Source organism: Anabrus simplex, chromosome 3 (genome assembly GCF_040414725.1).
Source record: "Anabrus simplex isolate iqAnaSimp1 chromosome 3, ASM4041472v1, whole genome shotgun sequence".
Lineage (NCBI taxonomy): Eukaryota > Metazoa > Arthropoda > Insecta > Orthoptera > Tettigoniidae > Anabrus > Anabrus simplex.
In genome coordinates, this window is record NC_090267.1 from 440,668,292 (window position 1) to 440,692,057 (window position 23,766).

At 38.2% G+C, this 23,766-nt stretch overlaps 1 protein-coding gene across 1 annotated transcript in view; it reads left to right on the forward strand.

The window, feature by feature from the left end:
• Positions 1-23,766, forward strand: part of Dcr-2 (Endoribonuclease Dcr-2) — a 396,960-nt gene that overhangs the window by 137,295 nt on the left and 235,899 nt on the right. The window contains exon 10 of the mRNA XM_067143947.2: positions 3,232-3,371. Coding sequence (XP_067000048.2) covers positions 3,232-3,371 — 140 coding nt within the window. The remainder of the gene's footprint in view (positions 1-3,231; positions 3,372-23,766) is intronic.

The window sequence follows — 23,766 nt, forward strand, 5'->3', positions numbered from 1 at the left end:
GCTCCAGACATATCCCGTGCTTGCCTCACATAGCTTGAAAGACTTCATCCCAAAATGGGATCTATTCTTAGGAATGAATACTTCCCAATATAAATGACCATTCTACATAGACTTTTGTCTATAGATACACGACTGTCCGGAACATAACTGTTAGATAATAGTTTCCAATTAGAATAAAAATCTTTAAGGTTCCACCTTGTTCAATACAAATACACTGTTGTTAGATGACTTTTTACAACATATATTTTATTGCAGTAACTAGTTTCGGCGCTCTATTGAGGCACCATCATCAGCTGCGCAACAAGTAGAAAAAACTTGAAGATATAACAATACAAAACAACATACTGATATACTTAACTCCTTAATTTCTATCTAATGGCAAGTTTAAAACTCTAAGTTACAAGCAAGATAACCCTTGTGAGTCGAAATTGTAAAATCTCATGAGTTGTCCTTAAAATTCTGTGATGGCTATAATTTTTTACAGTCGTAAAAATCAAGTTCAACAACACAATGCATTCTTTTGATGTAGTGAATATATTTCCTAATATTAAAACTTCAAAATTGCTTCCTATCATTGCTATGAATTTGAAGAAATATAGTCACCTAAGCAATCTCGAAATCGAAGATTATTGGTCAACAATAACTACTTCACATTTGATCAGATCATTTATAAACAGGATGGCCTCGCAATGGGGTCACCGGCCTCGGGGATCTTAGCAGAGATTTATCTAGATTTTTTAGAAGATACACAAATAATTAACAATGACAAATTTAAGAATATTGTATTTTGGTCCAGGTATGTAGACGATGCCTTTGTCATTCTGGATGAATGCATATCTGACGCCTCTAACACTCTGAATAATCTCAATACAATCGATACTGATATAAAATTTACATTGGAATCTGAAATAGAAAAATCCATTAATTATCTAGACTTAAAGATTAATAGACATCCCTCTTCATTTTCATTTAGCATTTACAGGAAGCCCACACAAACTTCAGTTACAATAGACAAGACTCTACACACCTTGCAGCTCATAAACATGCGACCTATAACAGTCTGGTTAATCGCGCGTTTAGCGTACCAATGTCCAAGCGAGACTTGGACAAGGAACTGAACATTATTCGAGCTATGGCTAAGGCTAATGGCTTTAAAGGGAATTTCATAGAGCGGATAATAAGTAAATTTAAATATCGCCCCCCCACAACCCTGACTAAAGATAAACTTGAATCAAAAGAAATCGCAACCTTTACGTTCAACAAAGAGGTTCATAAAGTTACGAAAATTTTTAAGAAACGTAACATTAGGATTGCGTTCAAAATGGATAACAGAAGTACTGAAATTTTGCATAATGCATCAGCTGTTAATAAGGTCAACCCATACTCTAAATCAGGTGTATACAGGTTCGAATGCAAAGACTGTGGGAGCGGATATATAGGGCAAACTGGGCGCAGCTTTAATGTTAGATATCAAGAACACCTCAATGCTGTGAAATACAATAGATTTTCAGCCGTAGGCCAACACGTCCATGAATATAAGCATAAATTCACAGACATAAATCATGATCTTGAAATAATGGAAACACTATCCAAGGGACCGAGGCTTGACATTACAGAAGCGTGTCTAATACATCTAGACCAGTATTATAACGCTAACCTAAATTTGAATGAAATTTCCGAGAAACCCAAAGTATTATACGATTGCTTGATTCTATTACTCGACAAGCTAAGAATTCCGGAAAATTCGTCAGTCTTTCGAACCCTACTTAACAGTTTCTCATTCTACTTCGTCCGCAACGCCCCCAGATCCTCTTCTACATTGCCAACGTTCCAGAAACATTCCCCTTGCCGCCCCTTCTTACCCTTCCTTAGCGCTTCATCACATCGCACTCGACACGAGCAGACACACTCGTCGTGCTGCAGACGCCGCGCAAAGTACATAACCGTTGAGGTGAGTCAACTTCAATAACATTTTGATTCGGTCAGATTCCTAATATCTTTATCTAGCCTTTCTATTAACAGAGGACTTTCATCATTACAGGGTTATTAAACTGAGAGTCTAGGCCCGCTTAATAACATCAGGGCAAATAATCAGTTCCAACCACTAGAAACGCAACATAAGAACTAAGCTTCCACATATCAACAAACATCGGAAGACGGCACAGTCTGGCAATTTAATGAATACGACGAGTTTTTATCCAACACATGGCAACTAATGCATCTGTGAAATGAACATTTTAACATTTTAGGACTTGATTCAGCTTTAATTTCACGATTTTAGGAATGTTGTTGAACTTGATTTTTACGAATGTAAAAAATTATAGCCATCACAGAATTTTAAGGACAACTCATGAGATTTTACAATTTCGACTCACAAGGGTTATCTTGCTTGTAACTTAGAGTTTTAAACTTCCCATTAGATAGATATTAAGGAGTTAAGTATATCAGTATGTTGTTTTGTATTGTTATATCTTCAAGTTTCTTCTACTTGTTGCGCAGCTGATGATGGTGCCTCAATAGAGCGCCGAAACTAGTTACTGCAATAAAATATATGTTGTAAAAAGTCATCTAACAACAGTGTATTTGTATTGAACAAGGTGGAACCTTAAAGTTTTTTATTCTAATTGTGATCTCAGTTCAATACGGGCAAATAAGATGAAGTTCCTCACGTTTAAAGATAATAGTTTGTCAAAAACTGGTTTCACTTTGTAAATTTTTGGGTGTACTTCCTTATTGTATACCTCGTTATCAGAAAAATGTAGAAACTTCAGAAGGAGAAAGAAGCCCTCCCCCAGTTTTTTTTTTTTTTTCAGACATGATTTAAAAGTTGTAGACATCATAAGAAGCTTGTGAGCTTTTGCCAGAGAACTTTGCTCCGTGTCTTCAGAAGAAAATTTCTTCTGATCACTAGAGAAGTCTTCCTCGTAAATTTGAAGGATTTCACCTTATTTTCTTGACATGGCAAAAGCTCACAAGCTTATGATATCTACAATTATGAGCCGTGAAAGCAATACTCTCTAAATTGAAAAGTCCTTCTCCTTTTGTGTTTTCATATTTGTCCTTGTCATCTTTCTGTTTCTCCCTTGTCCTGTCATTGTGTTTATCCTATTGTGTTCCCTTTCTTGTTCCAGTCTCTCTCTTCATAACTTGAAATTGTGTGTCAGCTAACCAATGTGTGTCTTATGATCAGTAAATTTATTTAATTTCCTGCAACATATTATTTACTTTCAGATTTTGGCTAGTAGAAAGGATAATGACGTAAACGTTGAAGAATCTCTTGAAAGGAAATATAGTCATTTGGAATACTGTGTTCATTCAGGAGATGGAATTTCAAAAGTTACAATGTTGTCAGCCATTGCCCTAGTGAATAGGTGAGTAATATGGCATTTATCAGTGAAAACCAGCACCCTATTTTACAAGTGACATTTGACAGAAACTTGTCAGATAGGTTTTGCATAATGACAGTTTTGTCTCTCATAAGATCTTGCAAGTTTACAATATTGTCATGATTTTGTAGATTTGTATGTCAATTTTACACATTTCTGTTGCATAGAACTTCTGAACTGAGTGGTAATAAGCAGTAAGTTTTGTCAAATTATAGGCTACCTACAGTGGGGTTCGAACCCACTATCTTCCGAATACTATATACTGGCCGCACTTAAGCGACTGCAGCTCAATTCATGTGGTTGTCTGTTGAAGAAACTACTGATTCTGAGGGACAGATAGACAAGGCTGTGATGACATCATAGGCCCCCGTGACTGTGGTGGCAGAAACCAAGAGGGAGAAAACCTCATATACTACTGTGCATACAAAACTCTTGGTTTCAGAAGAGAGACAGTCATAAAATCACACGCTACAGTAGGGATAGGAAGCAGAGGACAGTGATAGACTATATAATAACTAATAGATGTGCTAGCCAGTTCACCACTGGTGTTAACCTTTTCATTGCTGAGATAAATTCTCTTTTGTAAAAGCCCTGTGCTTCAATACATAAAAGTCGGAAATAAGATGGGAAAAACCAGAGGGTTCTTGCCTGCTTGTCATATTTTTATACTAAATATGGAAGGTCCTAAACTGTTCTTTCTAACACAAAATTAGCTATATGTTGCACAGGAAATTCAAGGTTGTCCAACATAAAAGGCCAACAATTGAATAAAAATCAAACTAATAATTAAAAATAACAGTAAAAAGCTCAACTTACATGTTTCAGTGGCTACAGGTGGTCCTAGCTGTCCACTTCCAAGCACTGATATGTAACTAAACTGAAGACAATAACTTCAGGGGTGTCTGAACTGAGTAAAAATGTATCTAAATTTTATGGTAAAATATTATTCAAGATAAAACACTGAGAACGCATTAAAAATTCCTATACATCTTGGTTTGATATCAGAATAAAAAATGGTCCAGACCAGTTAATCAAGGGTTGTACAAGTGGTTGGACAACTTCTGTACTTACATTATAATCTGTGTCATCTATCATCATTATTCTCGAAATCACTAAAATCGGAATATTCATCTTCCGATTCTAATGTGGATAGCACTCTTACAACCTCGGATTCGGTAAGATCGCGTGCTTTACTGACAGTCGACATACTGTAGCTTACTCATCCCTGATGCGGGCCTCACTGCTAGTTTGCACGCCGGGCATATTGCAGAGCAGCTCGTAAAGCAGAGTGTCGTATTTATATCAATAACTCGTGAATGAATCAACAGATTGTCATTTCGTAAGCTCCTATCTACTGCAGAGAGATGCGTGTATCCGCCCACGGAGTTTGAATTACTTCTTATGTCAACATTGGGAGTATTGCATTGATAAATTCAGAAGAATGTCACGCTTGCAATATTATGGGCACAGCAGAGCAGCGGTCACTCTCCGCGCTCGCAATAATTGCAAGCGCAGCAATGTTAAGGTTATTCCAAGTGAAAATCTTGATGGTGACCACCGGCTTTTGGTTGTGCACATTGGGAGTGTCCATGTGCAGAATGACGTGCAAGAAAATGCTAGAGATAAAGAACTAGTTGCTAGGAGAAGATGGGAAGAAAGAAGAATACCAAAGAAAGATCTCAGCCAAACATTCGTGTATGTGGGGCTATGCCCTTTCTCCATTCACCATCCCTGAATTGTGTCTACAATTCATGGAAAAAATAAATAATAATAAATTACCTAAGAATGAAAAAAGAGGAGTAGAAGAAAAGTGGTTGTCATTCAAGGCCACCCTGGTTTCAGAAGCTGAATCATCATGTGGAAAGACAAGTGCAATATACAGGGAGATAATCTGGGAATGCCTAGAAGGTATACATTAGGTGTGCTAAACTTCCTGATTGATAAAGTAAAGATGCTCCATCAAAAATGCTTTAGCTGTGTTCAGGTAGGGGATGGATCAGATTGGTTTGAAACCAAAAGAGGAGTCCAGCAGGGAAGTGCCTTTTCACCCCTCCTGTCATCATTGTCATGGATTGGATCATAAAATCCATCAAAAAACATTGCAAAGAGCATATCACTGTAATATTTGCAGATGTTTCTGATCTGGGGGGAAAGTGAAGCAGAAGTGCAGGAGAAACTAAATATTTGGAATGGCAAGTTTAAAGAAAGAAGTAAAACAAAAACTGTTGAAATAACTATCAACAGGAAAGGGACAGATTTAAACATTTTCTTGGAGGGAACTCTGTTACAATCTGTTTCTAACCTAAAATACCTTGGAAGTATCATTTCTAAAAATAACGCAGTAAACAAAGAAATACTTAATAGGACTCAGAAATCTTCTCAATTTTATTTTCAAATGAGAAATTGCTCTTGGGATGATAAAATACCCCAGGGGAAAGCAAAATTGACCATGTTTGATACCTACTTCATTCCAGTTCTCACCTATGGACTCAAAACGTGTACCCTACATAACAAGGCTAATAGTAAAATCCAGTCAACAGAAATGAAAGTCATCAGAACAATGACCAGGAAAGACGAGATTAGAAATGAAGGAGTCTGGCATCAAAATACTTGCTACTGAGCTTTTAGGAAGACACAGGCTACAATGGTTTGGAAATGTTATGTGGGAACAAGAACAGCAAAGAATTATTTTGTCAGAAGTGAAAGGGGAGAGACCAGGAGGGAGGGCAAGGAATCGATGGATACACAGTGAAATCGGAGATCAACAAGAGGAATGTGAAGTGGGGGGGCATAGATGAACAGAAGCTAGACTTTGTCAGGAAGAAGTGGTGAGCCCTTGTACACCACACCCAGAAAACTGGAGCTGGAAGAAGAAGAAGAAGAAGAAGAAGAAGAAGAAGAAGAAGAAGAAGAAGAAGACGAAGAAGAAGAAGAAGAAGAAGAAGAAGAAGAAGACTTGTATAGATTATTTTTATTATTGTCGGTGCCTTGAATAAGGAACAAAAGACAATACCTTATCTTCTTAACGTGTGTGAATTGCCAGCCACTAACGATGTAACTGCGACACAGTGTTTGATTTATTCCTTGAAATTATTATGGCCATCTGGTGTCATTTATTTGTTGCAGATGCGGTTACTTACATGGTAAAATCAGGTATTTCTCTCAGCTTCATTCACACAACTTGTTCAGCACATGCTGGTAGTATATACTTTATTTAACCATAATCAGTAACTTATATTAACTCCATATTACATGTAATACATTATAGCATGAAGAACCAAATAACCCTCTCTCCCCTCTCCAGTGGATAGAACGCATGATCCACAACACTATCCTCGCTCCCCCCTACTTCCCCTCCCCTCTGCATGGGACAGCTTGCAACGCCCACAAAAACTTCTCACTGAGCCCCTCCATTACCACAGCCTGGAAGCAGAGAACGGACTACACTTCAGCAGCTTAGATAAGTACAGAAACATTTAAGTAAATTATATAGTGATGGTTGAGTACTAATAAGATCATTATTTGTTAATACTTGTTCATATTATCACCAAATTCTCAGTCATTGACAAGTTTATGCAACGTATATATGTATGATTTTAGTGATTTGGCAGAATTTGAGGATGTTCTTGTAGAACGAAACATGTCATTCTTTCTTTAATAGTGTGTATTTATTACAGGTATATTATACTGTTGTATTTATATTGAACTTTTGTGTTTGATAGACTGAGAAACTTTTAAGTTAACATTTTCTTATAAACAGCCATAATGTTACTGGAAGCTGTAGGATCTCCCTTAACACGCGAGAGGTTGCACCCATTTCAGAACGCGAGAGGTCACGCGTAGGCAAATTGCTCATGCTTCATATTTTAATGAGCTGCTATTTTCCTTTGGCGGTGAATGCTCTGATAAAAATATTAATATGTACCCTGTGTAACTGCCTTTCGACTAGTACTAACATAATTACCCAGTAACAATATTTTCTCAATGAAAAAAAATTAATGAATTTTGTCGCAAAATCTGGTAAAGTTACGAGAGTTTTTAAAGAGCGCGAGAGGTCGCGCGTGAGCAAATTGCCGCAACGTTTCCATATGTACATTTCAATGAATGATTTGGTCACAATTCAAGATAAAACTACAGCACCACACTTCACTGAAAGCCACCATAAACCTCATGAACTTTACTTAAACTTTCTTGGAAATGCAGTCATGTAAGAATGCACTATGCGAGGGGTTGCATGAAAGCAATATGCCGCGGCAGATGCGAGGGGTCGCATGAAAGCAATATGCCACGGCAGATGCGAGAGTGAAAGAAAACTTTAACTACTCCAGAACGCAGCAGGCAATTCACTGACGATAATCAACATCAAGCGAGAGAGAAGGAGGGGAGGGATGAAACAAGAGCCCTAAGCCCTACAGCGGCTAACAACGAAATTATTAACAAATATTTAAAAGTGCGGTAAATTGCCGCGGGTGCGTGTTAAATGAATCGCTTACTGTTTTTGGTAAAACAATAAGCGATCTAAGTTCTGTTCCTGGTAGTACAGGTCAAAAAGAGAAAGTGACTTATGTAATTTCAAAAAAACCCTGGTTATAAACAAACTGCAATATTCGTGACATTGTTGAAGGAAAACAGTATGTTATGCAAAGAGTTTCGCCCCTCTCTGTGGAGCAGTTATGCCTTATAACCTCCTCTGATGTGGAGAGAAGTTTTCTATGTTACAAAAGTGTTTTGTCCGACAGCAGATGATTTTTCAATTGAAAATTTGTGCAAAGTGATGGTTGTAAACTGCCATTCATCAGTCAACATTGACACCAGGACCATTTCTCCTTCAACCTCTAAGGTATAGTGTAATTTTATTTTAACACATTGAGGTCTTTGTCACTTTTATACATTTTAATCCTCCAGACTGGCCATTTTTCATTAATTTTGGATTTTTAAATTAGATACTAATTTTGAACTTTGGTATTTTTTTATTTTACTGTATTTGAGTTCATACTTTCTATTGCATATCTGTAAAAAGTGTAGTACAGTTGGTACCGTAAAGTGGGGTAACTTCGGCCATACAGGGAAACTTCGGCCACTGACGAATAGCAGCACTTATTTTCTCCTGCCTTCTATACTGGAAAAGATGAACCAATTGCAACAACTAAAATGCACACACAATAGAATGCTCTATCAACACTCGGTAGTCCAAATAACATTGGCGGGCTCATTGTTGAGTCAATCAATTTTTTTCTCAGCCCCGACTATTGTCTTGTCTGGTAACAGCAGAAAACAAACTGTTCTCTAGCCCCAGCATTCAATTCTCCATCCCAGTGGTTTATGGGGTCAAAATGTAAGTTTGTCTGGTAACTGATCAACACAATTTTATATATTTTAATCAAATAGGTTTTTCAGGGAATAGTTTTGTGATAAAAGTTGTCCTCTTCCGGGGTAACTTCGGCCATGCCAAGAACGTACAGGAAAACATTATGCGGCCGCGGATATTGTAATTACCATCCTGTTTACTTCAAGAACGCTTTAGAAGAGATTAATAAAGACACAATAACAATAAACGGGGACGTTTATCCCGACAGGGAGGGGAAAGACAGTTTCCATTTTCAATGATAGACGGATATCAGTTGACATGGACGATACACATTTAAGAACTTGACGCTGGCCCAGATATTTTCTCATTTAGAAGACGGTGCATTATGAGAACAGTCTACAAGATTGCTTCTTTTCCGACCACCTTTTCTCTCTATACAATTGGGCTTTATGATTTCCATACCTTTTATTTATTACATTTTGTACCATTACAAATATTTACACAATGCAACATGTAATTTGTAATATCATACAATGCTTGTATGCTTAGGCTAAATAAAATAGTTTCTTCTTTTGGGAAAAAGTGAATTTGATCACTATACATCTTTTTCAGCATAAATCGTTTTAATTTGTTTGCGATTGTTGATTTGTAGGTTTTTAAAAAAACATTCACGGTGGCCGAAGTAACACTACATCGAAGAAAACTTCGTTTCTTGAGCTATTTTTATGGCGGCCGAAGTTACCCCAAAACACGGGGTAACTCCGGCCACTCTTTCGATAATCATCATTCATTACTGAATTACGATGAGAATTATGTTCATACGGTATTTAAAAATGAAGAACAAACATGGCACAATTTATATTATATTTTTCAGAAAATTAGAGGGAATATTTCACATTTTATTTTTAAAAATATACGAAAAAGTGGCCGAAGTTACCCTGTTTTACGGTAGATCCCTTACTATGGAAATAGTGGATTGAAATTAGTACGTTTTTCATGTTGTTAAAAAGTTCAACGTATAATCTTAACTAATGAAATATGGCTGATATTGTGTTTATTTTGTTCTTAGGCCGTTCATAATTGTTTTTTAAAAGAGATAAATCTACATAAGAATTAGTACATAAATATTATGTGTGATCTCTTAGACCTGTTCAGTTGGTTTAAATAACTGTTTTTCAGTCTATGTTCACGCACGGCCGCCATTACGTGCACACTGCTGTCAAGTCGACATAGCTCTGGCATGATTTGAAAGGAAGAATATGACATGTAGAGCCTAAGTTTGCTGCCATCTGTTTTTTTTTTTCCTTCAGGGACTATATGAACAAAATCTTATATAGTGCCGATCAGCGCACATAGTACGTTTATTTTGTACTAACGGCGATGAAAACCAGACAACATACTTTGTTCTCTGCAATATATGACACAGCCTATACAATTGAATCAAACCTCAATGTGTTAATTTAATACTAACTAGTCTTTTCTATGACCAAAGGATATTGATTCTTTCAGTTTAATGGTGCATATTTGTGGACATATTTTCAGTTTTTTAAGAGCATAAGTGCATGCATATTTCCTTTTCTTTTTAGGGCATGATCTTCCGGTCCGTAATGATGATAATGGATGCTGAGGTAGTCCTTAGCGACGTGTATTATGATCTTTTCCAACGTGCTGTGCTGTATCTGCATGCTCTTCCTGGTATCCCATGCATGTTTTGTTACTCGTGCTTTGCTTCCTATTAACAGTCCCCAAGTACTGACCAGTACTCGTGGAAGTTATAAAAATAAGCGATTCATGGCCAATTGAATCAAAGGCTTTGGTAATTTTATTTTTGAGGAATGGATTCTACGTGAGCTATCAATTTTCTTTAAAAACATGCCTTTATTATATTTCCTTATCATACAAGTGCTGTTGAAGCTGCGGGCAGTATTCTACAGTAGTAACAAAACTTGAATTATAATTTATTTTTGTAAATATGTGCAATAAAATTTTCTAGTCAATAGTTCCACTCTTCCTAAGCTATATTCACGATCAGTTTCACCATATTTCCCGGTGGAAGAATCATTGTTCTAGCCATCATCTTCCTGTAGAGCATCCATCGTCTTTAGTTCCGTCAAGCAAATTCAGGATCCTGCATTTTCGTTTTCCTAGTCAACCTCTCTAGCATGAACTGTATTGATCTCAAATTGCACTGTTGGATTGATAATAACTGCTTTATATGCCCGACAGTGAATTACAGCAATGTCAGCTTTCCTTACATATCCATTGGAAGTGACACCTATTTGAACACATTCCCCCACCCCGCCTTGAGTTTTCAATTCTCAGAGAGCACACACACAGTAGATCTTACTGTGATGGTGCAAGTTTCAGAGTAATTCTCCCTTGTGTCAAAAAACTAGCACATGGCCAAGGGTTTTGCTCTCACTGCATTCTTGATGATGACAGAGGTTAGTGCTGGAACTTCTGCCTGGGACTGCTCGAACAGCTGGGATGGTACACAACATGAGAATCCTCTTCTGTTGCTTACCCAGAAGTTGATTAGACAAGGACATTCAAGAAAGTGTATAAATTATGACTATTTGTTTGTAAGACTTCACTAAGACTTTATTTTTAAGAATATCTTAACACTGTCAACCATCTCACCTTTTGAAGCATATTTCCTACATCATTCACACATTCATTTGTATTTTTTTTTAATTCAACCACAATTAAGAACAATCAGGATCCTGATTTATCTTTCAGATTGAGATTAAGGCTGAAGATGCCCTCAAATAAAGGGCAAAACATGTCCCTATAATTTTATTCACAGATTTTAATTCTAAATTAAAATCACTTTTTATGTATTGAATAGGTGCAATAAATAAACATTAACATTTCTTTGACTTTATGGGATGATTATTGCGATCATTGATAAAAAGAATGATAGCAGATGTTGAAATTTTGAATATTATGTCTTCTCTTTTCGCTCTCATAAGACCAAGATCACGAAACTTCTTCGGAGCATAAATAGCTCCGTCTGGGCAATTGTGTGATTTCTATAAGTACCTTATCTACACCTTCCAGAAAGCTGTGTTTGATCTTTGTCGGTTGTATACATTGTAAAGGACATACAAGACTGGGTTATAATTATGTATTGATTAATAATGGACATCTTCTGATCAGGTCTCAGCAATGGAGATTTGTATAAGCTTTTGATGTTACCTTATACTGTAGGTTAGTTGTTATTTTTGCCTCACCAGAAATGATCTCATTAAAATTTACGCTCAGATATTTGATTCTCTCTTCGCTATCTGTGAGAGATTTTTTCTCATGGATCCATCTGCAATGCAAACAAGTTTACTTTTCGATGGCTTAATTCTGAAGTCAGATGCTGTGAGAGAACTTTCAGTTTGTAATAAAATCCTACCTGTTCTCAGCACATTGTTTTCTAATAATAATAATTTCGTGCGGCTCTTTCTAGCCGACTGCAGCCCTTGTAAGGCAGACCCTCCGATGAGGGTGGGCAGCATCTGTCATTTGTAGGTAACTGCGTGTTATTGTGGTGGAGGATAGTGTTATGTGTGGTGTGTGAGTTGCAGGGATGTTTGGGACAGCACAAACACCCAGCCCCCGGGCCATTGGAATTAACCAATGAAGGTTAAAATCCCTGACCCGGCTGGGAATCGAACCCGAGACCCTCTGAACCGAAGGCCAGTACGCTGACCATTCAGCCAACGAGTTGGCACATTGTTTTCTGAAAAGGCTGTATCATATGCAAAGGCCAAACACTATGTTTTATTCAAACCATGAATTAAAGAGAAGCCATGAACTGTTGAGATTTCATGATATGAGAGTTCTTTTAGAGTGTTAAGTTGTCAAGTTGAACAGACAGGCGGAGAGTGAACTACCCTGAGGTTCTCCTTTCTTCTGTGATATACCAAGCAAGTGGCTGTGTGGTTTGGGTCACGTAGCTGTCAGCTTGCATTTGGGAGATCGTGGGTATGAACCCCACTGTCAGCAGCCCTGAAGATGGTTTTCCATGGTTTCCCATTTTCACACCAGGCTGTATCTTAATCAAGGCTATGGATGCTTCATTCCCACTCCTAGACCTTTTCTACCCCATCATCGCCATAACACCTATATGTGTCAGTAAAAAAAAAAAAAAAAAATCTTCAGTGGTATGGCTTTTGGCTTGTTTAGGTCAGTCTCGGGTTGAATGTAGTTATGTCAGTAGGTTTTCCACTATTGATCTAAGATGTTTGGGCATTTTGCTTGATTAAGAGACTGTTGAATGTGCTTGTAGCCAATTGAAGGGTTTTATTTTGGAAAAATGCATTCTACGTGAAATGTTATTTTTTTAAACATGCTATATTGTTTGTCCTTGTCATAATGTTTCAGTGCTGTTGTAGCTGCACATGGTATTCTACAGTAGTAAAAATAAAAGTGATTTATAATTTTATTTTTGTTTTATGTAAATATTTGCAATAAAATATTCAAATCAGTAGTTCCATTCTTTCTTACCTACAGTATATTCATGATCAGTTTCACCGGTATTGCCGGTGGAAGAATAATTATAATTACCATCTTTCCATAGAGCATCTCGTCCTTAGTACTGTAAGGCAAATTCATGATCCTGCATTTCTTGAATTTTTCCACCAGTGGTGGTAGAATGGAGCCTCGTGCGGATATTATCCACTCACATAGTGAGTCACGTCCAGCCAAGTTCAAACGGACTACATATTGAAATCTGTTTTACTTTATGCTTGTTAAAAGTTTTTTTAATGTGCGCTAATTTGTATTTTTTCTTGTCTATAAAGCTGACGATGCCCAATGAAAGGGGCCAAAACTTTTCCTAAGTAAAAGATAGTCTAATTCTTTTAAGTATATTTTGTGTTGATTGGGGAGGAGCAATCTTTTCAATTTTCATTGTCATAGTAAATCATCAACACGGAGATGCTCTTCTCACAGAGAACTTGTTGTAGACTTTCTTGTGAACAGTCTAGATTTACTTCTGAAGACGCAGAGCAAAGTTCTCTGCAAAACGTAGAGAGTTTCACCTTGTCTTTTTTTTTTGACATGGCATAAGCCCAAAAGCCCATATCAGGTCTACAGGTTTTTCTGTAGTTTCCCTTATTTATTTTTTCTTACATCTCATTGACACAGATAGGTTTTATAGTGACTATGGGACAGGAAAGGGCTAGGGGTGGGAAGGAGTTGACTGCGGCCTTGATTAAGGTACAGCCCCAGCATTTGCGTCTTCTGAAAATGGGAAGCCATTGAAAACCATCTTAAGGGCTGCCAAAAGTGGGGCTCAAATCCACTCTCTCCCAAATTCAAACTGACCATTACATGACCCAAACCGTGCAGTCACTCGCTTGGTTTTCCCATTTTCACACCAGTCAGTATCGGGGCTCTACCTTAATTAAGACCATGGCCATGTCCTTCTCAACCCTGCGCCACTGAAAACCTTCTATGTGTTAGTGTGTCATTAAACCACTAGCCAAAAATAAAATTTAAAAAAACTCCTGAATAACTCGTGAACTGTTGAAGATACGAAAAATCTGTTTTCACTTTCAGTACTTTTGCCAAGGGGCTCATAATTGATCTTTTCCAGAGTGTCAGGTATGCTGAGATAATGGTGCTAACTTCATTTTTTTAAATGGAACTATATGCTGTTTTCTACATCTGGATTTAGAGCCATGGACAGTACAAATTCATCGATGTAATTATTTTCAAAATCCAACAAGTATTTGAGGTAAAGGAATGCCTTCAGACATGTTTTATACGCCAGCTGCCATGTTTAAATGAATCACCAACCAGGCGATCGAGCCATGCACTACATATGAATCCTGAATCTGTTGACATACAGAGATCCTTCACCTTCTGCCGGTGAGGTATTCACTCTATTGTACATGAGAATACAATAATATGGGATAATTTAAACTCGTGAATGTCATCGTACATGTCAGGATAATAACATTCTTCCTTAGAGGCCAACATATAATACATATACATCCTTCCTTTACCTGTTAGAAAGTTTCTGCAGTCAAAACAGTTTATTGCGACATCGCTTTTAACAGATTCACAACTAAGTATTTTTATTTTCCACCTAGTCGATGATACACTAAATTGCTTCAGGCAACTTATTGGTTAAAAGTGGTGCATGTTTCGTATATTATCAACATCTTCAGCCACATAACACTGTTTAGATGAAACATACATATATTGACAAAGTATTAATGCTTCATCTAAACAGTGTTATGTGGCTGAAGATGTTGATAATATACGAAACATGTACCACTTTTAACCAATAAGTTGCCTTAAGCAATTTAGTGTATCGACAAGGTGGAAAATAAAAATACTTTGTTGTGAATCTCTTTAAGTGCGATACATACCACGAAGCTGATTTTATGTAATCTCTTTTAATGACGTATTTAATATAACGGCGGAATCTATGGTCCCTTCTGAATTCTATATAAATACTGTATTTCAAAAATCCCTTAGTACGACACCACTTATTATGACATATTGTATAAAACAACGTATTTTTATCATATTTTAGGAGAAATGTATCGGCTACAATGTCCAGCGATTTTTCTTTTTAACGTATTTGGGGATTGCTGAAAACACTGTTAACGCTTATTATTGGAGACTTCAGATCAGTGTGCTTGTTAAATAGTCGAGGCAAGCATCGCTATGAAGGTGTTGCAAAAGAAAAGGAAAGTGGTTAATATAGGAGAAAACCCACACATAATTTGACAAATGTATAATGGGGAAACAAACGTCAACATCGCGACGGAATCAGGTGTTTCACTTTGAATGATTTCTACAATTTGGAAGAACAGAGAGAAAATACTATCTCTTTCTTCTTGAAATTGTGGGCTAAGCAAAAGATAGTGTTATATTGTTTTTATTCTTTGATTGGACTTTACTGGTGAAGGGAATGCATAATGTTCCTGAAACGTGTATGAATGAATAAGTAATTTTCAGTTAGAAGTGTATTGAGAAGGTGGACCCAACACAAACTATTTTAAATAGATTTAGACAAGTCATTACAGGGTCAAATCCAATACCTATTGTGGTTAAGTTTATCAATAGGAAGTCTGCATGTCGGCAGCCTGTGATTCTTATGTAGCATGTGCCTGGGGTAAGGGCCCACAGCAAATGAAGTAATTGAAAGGACCAAACAAGTGCAATTCAAGTCAAATAAAACCTACAACCTGTTTTCCAGTCTTTGACCGGGTCAGGGATGTAAGGAATGAACCATTTATAGGCTATTAGTACATTGGGGTCACCACTCCCAAAGTAATTTATGAATGACTTATAAATGCTATGAAATTATAATGGAGAGTGTTGCTGGAATGAAAGATGACAGGGAAAACCGGAGTATCCGGAGATAAAACCTATCCCACCTCTGCTTTGTCCAGCACAAATGTCACATGGAGTGACCGGGATTTGAACCACGGTATCCAGCATTGAGGGGCCAACTCGCTGCCGTCTTAGCCACGAAGGCTCCTCAAGTCGCATATAGTAGAATAATTGGAACATCGAAATGACCCCATAATAGGATTTACCCATTGAGTTCCTTTTATTCCCTTTTGTGTTTTCCATTGTCCCTAATCTTTTGCCCCCTTGTAATTTATTTATTTATTTATTTATTTTATTTATTTATTTATTTATTTATTTATTTATTTATTTATTTATTTATTTATTTATTTATTTATTTATTTATTTATTTATTTATTCTTTCATTTGTACAGGGGGGATCAAATATAAACAGGATTTTTTTTTTTATTCATTTATTAAAAAACTCAAGGCAATTACAATTTATTTTTCCACATAGTTTCCTGCTTTGGAAATGCATTTGTCCCAGCATATGGGCAGCTTTTTGATGCCCTCATCGTAAAAAGAACAGGGTCATATCACCAGCTATTTGCGCACTAAGTCTTCCACATTCTCGTCATCTTCAAATCGTTGCCCTCCTATAGCTTCTTCAAGCGGTCCGAACAAATGGAAATCGCTGTGCGATAAGTCTGGGCTGTAAGGAGGATGATCAAGTATAGTCCAGTGCATTTCCTGAAGCTTGGAGACAGAGCTGCAGTACGGGGCCGCGCATTGTCGTGGAGGGGGATGACCTGTCAAATCGTTCGGTCTCTTCTTTTGCGGCGATATGCAACCGTCGCCTTGTTCAACAGCTTGCAGTAGTAAGCAGCATTAATTGTGCATTGCTCATGTAAAAAATCAATTAGCAAAATGCCTCGCCGATCGAAAAACAGTTGCAAGAACCTTGCCAGCTGACAGTCGTGTCTTGGCTTTCACTGGTGCTGCCTCCCCTTTCCTCCGCCACTCATTACTGGCTTGTTTGAATTCGGGAGTGTAGTGGTGGACACATGTTTCGTCGCAGATGACGATCCAACTAAAGAATGCATCGCCTTCTTCCCCAAACCTTGCTGTAAGCCTCTGACAGACCTCCAAATTTCTCAACATCAGATTTTCGGTCAAAAGGCAAGGGACCCATCTGGAACACAGTTTACGGCACTGTAGGTCGTTTGTGATGATTGCTTGACAGCTCCCATAACTTATTCAGGTGTTATGCAATTTCTGATACTGTCGCCCACCAGTCGTCGTCAATAATATATTTAACCGTACAAATGTTTTCATCTGTAATGCTGGTCCAATGATCGCAATAGTGTTGTTGATTTTCCACATGTTCTCGTCCTTCCTTGAACTTTTTATGCCAGGTAAACGCACGCGTCCTTGACAATGTTTGATCACTGAACTGTGCAGTCAATCTCTGGCAAATTTCCACCGCTTTAACTCCTTCACGAGCAAGAAATTTTATAATTATGCGTTGCACAGTGGAGGGGTGCACCTGTTGCTCCGACATCATGAACGTTACTGACGAAATGGCAGGAAATATCTTAACAGCATGCTCTCCCCACTTCCAACGGTCCCACCTAAGCATAGGAGAAGCGCTGGGCCAGTCCTACCAACGTTGGTGTTCAAGAACAAAAATCTCGTTTATATTTGCTCGACCTTTGTATTTATTTATTTATTTATTTATTTATTTATTTATTTATTTATCTATCGTATGGTACAAGTTAAGCCACTCACAAATTAAGTAACATTATGAAAACAACAAATAATTTACAAAACAGAATAAATAAAAAAATTCAAGGTAAAAGAATAAATATAAAAAAGTAAAGGTAAAACCCAATGTAGGAATCGAAAGAGATTTGTGCAATACAGAAAAATAGGAAAGAAAATGTAAAAAACACAGAAACGATGTAAAATATAAGTAAATGCATATTATTAACAAATGAAAAATGAAAACTAAAGTAGGATGTCCAGTTGTTGCATTGTAGCCGTTCTTGAAGCTGTCAGAAGGTCCTCGATAGTTCCGTGCAGAAGGCTCTATGTGGGTATCTGAAGGGGGTGTATCATATTATTGGAATTCTTAACCACAGTCACAGCTTGTGGAAGGTCCCAAGAATGCATTGCAGAGCCACTTCTTCCATGCCCAGTGTGCATTCTGTTTAGTGGGACCCATACAGTATGCAGAAGATGAAATGCGGGTGGGGGCTATATAGATTCAAAGAGCAATCTCCATTCATTGGGGGCTTTAGCAGTCCATTCTTCATTCCAAGTTTGCAATCCACAGTAGTTTTCTTTCATCAGCTTTTGAGCCAGCAGCAGGGGAGGGTGTCTGGATTAGTTGGATTGAAGCAATTCTTCAGATGTCTTGGTGAATTGGAAGTGACTGGCCTGCATTTTATTTGCTTGTCGGACAAGGTGGTTCATGTCGCATAGATGTGGAGGAAGGATGGAAGCCAGTGCAGTGGGGTTGTTTTGATGACGTCGCTGATAATCTCCATTGTCTGGTTCAGGACAGTGTCAGTTTGCTTGGCGTGATTCAGGACAATGTCAATTTGCTTGATGTGGGTGCTATTCAGCCAGATGGAAGAGCATTGTATACAGCAGACTTAAGGCAGAAGTACGTAAAATTGCCCCGGTGGATCCCACCTGTACTCGTCTTTTATCTTATACTCTCTTCCCTTTCCTGTGTTTATCCAGCTTATTTCTTATTCTACGCTTCCCGCATCAAGACTTGGAGATCTGTCAAGATGGACGCTTGGTGAGCGTTGAAGTCCCCCTTGTGATGAAGCTGGGAAGCAGAAGTGGCAGCTGAGAACAGAAATGGCAGCTGAGAAGAAATAGATGCGGAAGAACTGTGACTGATTAGGAGAGAGCCCATCTGTTTAAAGATGTGGAGATTGTTCTTGTCCTGTTGTGTTTTCTTGCTGCTTCTCCATCTTCTCACTCCGACGTGTTATAGTGTTTGTCCTTTTATGTGTTCCTTTTGATGTTCCGATCTTTTTATATGTGACTTAAATTAAAAACTGGTTTCACAAGTAATGAGATTAAAGTTCTCTTAGCAGTTGATGGTTAGCCAGTCTCCTGTCTAGGTCAAATTTGTTACTTTTATTCACCTATCAGCCTCATCCATGGCTTAAGAATAAAAGTGACTGAGGTATGATGGATGCTAGTAATGCCATTTCTTATTTAGTTCCTGTTCTGAATGGTATGAAAATGTTGCTTATAGGGTTGGTTAGTGCAAGTATTTCAGTGTGCTTGGCAGACTTATATGTGATAAGAACTTGCAGCTTGGTTAGGAAAGCAACAGGAAACTACTTCGTTCCTCATTTCCCACTGTGTGCCTCTTCAGTGATGCCCAAGCCATCTGTGGCAACTGATGGTGGAGCTGTTGAGTATCAAACCAGCCTTCAGACTGAATATTCAACACACATCTACTACAGGCACTCGGCACTCTTCCTTCTGCAATGTCCAGATGATGAAGACTTATTGAAAACCAAAATTGTAACTGTTTAAACCTGCTCTAAAAATGGACATGTCTGCAGTGATAAAAGGCGTTTGAAAGTTATGTTCAGTCCAATTTTTATTTTTGGTAAAAACCTTGAACAGCCTGTAAGCATGTTGTGAAGTAGGTACAGCTTTGGTTAGTTTGAGTAGTAGTCCTTCCCTGCATACCATACCATAGGCCACAGAGGGGTCAAAGAAAACAGTGATGCCAGACTGAGTGGCTTAGACGGTTGAGGCGCTGGCTTTCTGACCCCAACTTGGTGGGTTTGATCTTGGCTCAGTCCGGTGATATTTGAAGGTGCTCAAATATGTCGACCTCGTGTCAGCAGATTTACTGGCATGTAAAAGAACTCCTGTGTGACTAAAATCCGGCACCTCAGTGTCTCCGAAATCCTTTAAAGTATTTAGTGGGACATAAAGCCAATAACAATGTCATGATTATTTATTATGAAAACCGTGATAGTGAAATGTAATGACACTCCATGCAGTATGATGTTTGTAAAAGATCTCTGGTGACACGTTTGGTGTTTACCAGACAAAATTCATTAAAATCTCTACTGTAGATTGCCCAACAAAGATCTGGTTCACTCTGCTATTATCTGATTGAGTAAAAATGAATGTTAAAATCAATATGAAGGCAGCCTAAATTTTGTTAAATTAAAATGGCTGCACACAGTAGTTGAGGCCATACAATCATAGTCATAAAAATGAATAGATGTTAACAAGACATTCAAGATCCTAAAGATGATGGCACATTTTACTCTGCCAGTTGGAAACAGTACTACTCACCTGATCTCTGCTATGTATCTTCAAATCTGATGGTACTAGCTTCCCGAATACGGTGAAAATTTATGAACGACTTCCCACACAACCATCTCAGGCCTGTTATTTACCGAATTGGACTTTAGATTCCTGTAATCTGTAGCAAATGCAAACCTTGCTGGAACATTCAGAAAGCTGACTGGTCTACATATGTTAGCAACACCAATACTAATATCAGGAGGATTGAAGCTGTTTCTGAGAACTGTGAATGGTTTGTTGCTCTAATAAAATAAACCTGTAAAACAAGGTATTCCCAGAGGCTTCCAGAAGTATGTACTGGGCTGGAGTGAAGATACAAGATGATTGATTGAGCAACAAATTTCTGGAGAATGGAAATCCTGAGAAAGCCACAGAACTGTTGCAATCCTCGATGGACATAGGTGGTCAGTCTGGTCCAGACAATGCCAGAAGAGCAAAGTGGGCTAAAAAGGTTCAGACATAAATTTCAGATCCTTGATGGACGTTGGTGGTCAGTCTGATCCAGACAATGCCAGAAGAGCAAAATCGGCTAAAACTGTTCAGACATAAATTTCATGTATTCCAACTAGAGAGCCTGATCCTACTTATCCACAAGTGGGACTCGACGGCAATACTAATAAGTAAAAACTCTTCTGTCAATGTGGATGCTGTTACTAGGTACCTCTTTTCCATCTTCAGAACAGCTGGGGAGGAGAAATGCATCAGAAAGGTCAGAGCTGAGCTCAGGCAGACAAATTGAGAAGTCCAACTCAGTGTTTTATATTCTCAACCTTTCTTTGTGGAAGAATTAGAAACTGGGATGGATACTCTGTGAAATGAAAGCAGCAGGATTCAGCGTGATATTCCCTGAAGTTTTATTGTGCTGCAAGAGAGCACTGGCTTACCTCCTTCACCTATAAATTACATGCAGGATGACTGCCTCCTTTGTTTAAAACATCAAAATCATACCACTTTTAAAACCGGAGAAGGATCCAGATCTACCTCAGAGCTACAGACCAATAACACTACTTTATGTTACCTAGAAACTTCTAGAAACATTTAATACTCAACAGAAATGCTCCAGCCATACACCATCTTATCTCTGCTGAACAGGCTGGATTCCATCTCAAACAAGATCGCTCTGACATCTTATCTGAAATAAGGAATTTATTCAAACAAAACACAAAAAAAACACAAACAAAAAAGAAGAAGAAGAAGAATGTGTTTGTTTTGTGTGTCCTCTCTGCGGCCTGTGATATGGTACGGAATGAGGACTTCTTCTCAAACTAATCAAAGCTGTACCCTACCTTAACATCATAAACCTACCTGACAACATACTTAGCAACAGGACGTTCTAGGTTTTCACTGAAAACACCAGGAGCAGATTCCATAAGCTGAATAATCGCCTGCCACAAGGATCAATTTTGTCACCTACATTGTTCTATTTATACGTTTATGACTTACCAGAAACTGTGTTGCAGAAATGCAAAGAACAGACTTCAATGAAGCAGAAAAATTTATTTCGCAAGATATCTAGAGGCTAAATGATTACTTCAGAAAATGGCACCTCCACCTGAACCGACCGAAAATAAAAATTATTAGCATTTTATCTAATCAATAAACAGTTTAGTTTCCAGCCAGAGCTCTGCTTGGGAACCAAAGACTTCACTAATACAGCACTCTGAAGTAGTTAGGTGTGACACTAGACTGATTACTGACCTATTTGCCAAATTAAAAATTTGTAATAACCTATGCAGAAGACTAACTGGAACATCATGGGAAGCTAATGCTAATACTCTAACAAAAGCTTTAATCTTAGTGTGTATATGTTATTTTTGTATAAATATAGTCATCGTCATGATCATCATCATGATTGTTATCATCATCGGAAGGAGAGGGGAAGGTGAAGTATCGTAAATCCCCCAACCCATCTAGAGCTGGATACGGGTAAATGATGATGATGATGATGATGAATATGATGATGATTTTTCTTGTGTATTCAGCCCAAAATCTGGTTGGATCCCAGTAGCTCCATCATCAGCTGTCACAGACAACCTAAATTTGACTAGAGAGGCTAACTGGGAAAGTATGGAGTAAGGTAGTTTCCCGTTGCTTTCCTTACCGAGTTGAAAGTTGCTAACACATGTCAGTCTAAGTTCACTGAAATGCTGCTGACAGTGGAGTTTGAACCCACTATCTCCTGAATGCAAGCTGACAGCTATGTGACTCAAACATCATAACTACTCACTTGATGTACACTGCCAGAAAGAAAACGTGCAGCATCTTCAAAGACAAGGGGCCGGTTCTACCATCTGCTGGTAAAGTGGCTGGCAGCTGCCCGGGAGGTAAACTACCTGGGGGTGTAAGTCGGCTGGTACTTTGCATTGCGTGCAACCACCTCCGCGCAAGCCCTGGGTAGCTACCAGGAGCTAGACACCGATATATGGAGTTGGCTAGACTGATTTTCAGCGACTTCTCGCTTTCGAGTGCGGTGCTATCTATCGTCAGATGTATGAAGCTCATTTCGATTCTCTTATTTTCCTGTGCTTGCATCTGTTGATTATCATCAAAAAGCCTAATAAGGGGCTTATTTATTTTTATTTGGCGTATGATGAATAATGACAACCCATAAACTATTTACACAACCAGTGAAAGATGAGTACAAAGTAAATACAAATTATCATATCTATACAGTCAAAGAAAGCAATTTACAAAGTTTGAAAGTACAAGAAGAAAACACAATATATTTACATCGCTATCCACCTATCAACTCTGACAGTTCATATATACACACTGAGTGCGAGTGATGTACATGTCACTAAATGTGAATGTCCAAACCCGCCACCCACTTCACTGCTTCGGGTGTTGCTGTGTTGAGGTCTTCCATGGTGCCAGTGAAAGCACGGAGTGGACATTCCTGCACTACATGTTTCATTGTTTGTCGAACCTCCCCACAATCACAGTATGGAGAAACTGACCAGCCGCAGGTGTGTAAAGTAGATGCTGTTCTACCTACTCCACATCTCATGCGGTTTAGTCTACTCCAGGTGCAACGTGGCAGATCAAAGCCTGCCAGCTTTGTGGATGGGTTATTAATATCCACTATTGCCCGAGCTGGGGATAAAGACCACTCTGTTAACCATTTAGAGGTGGGGTTGAATTCACTAGATGTTATCTTCACGGCTGTCTTCCAAGCAGGCTGGCGAGACTTCATGCGTGTGCATTTCTGTCTGATATCCTCATGAACAGGTAGACGTTCATTCTTTAGCATTCTGGTCCATAGTTGAAAAAGGACCTTCTGTCTCCTGATATGTGGAGGTAGTATATTGCTGAGAACCGGTAACCATTGGGTCGGTGTAGCACGAAGTGTACCAGTTATGATTCGCATGGTTTGACGAAGTTGTGAATCTACTAGCTGTGTGTGAGCACTGTTAA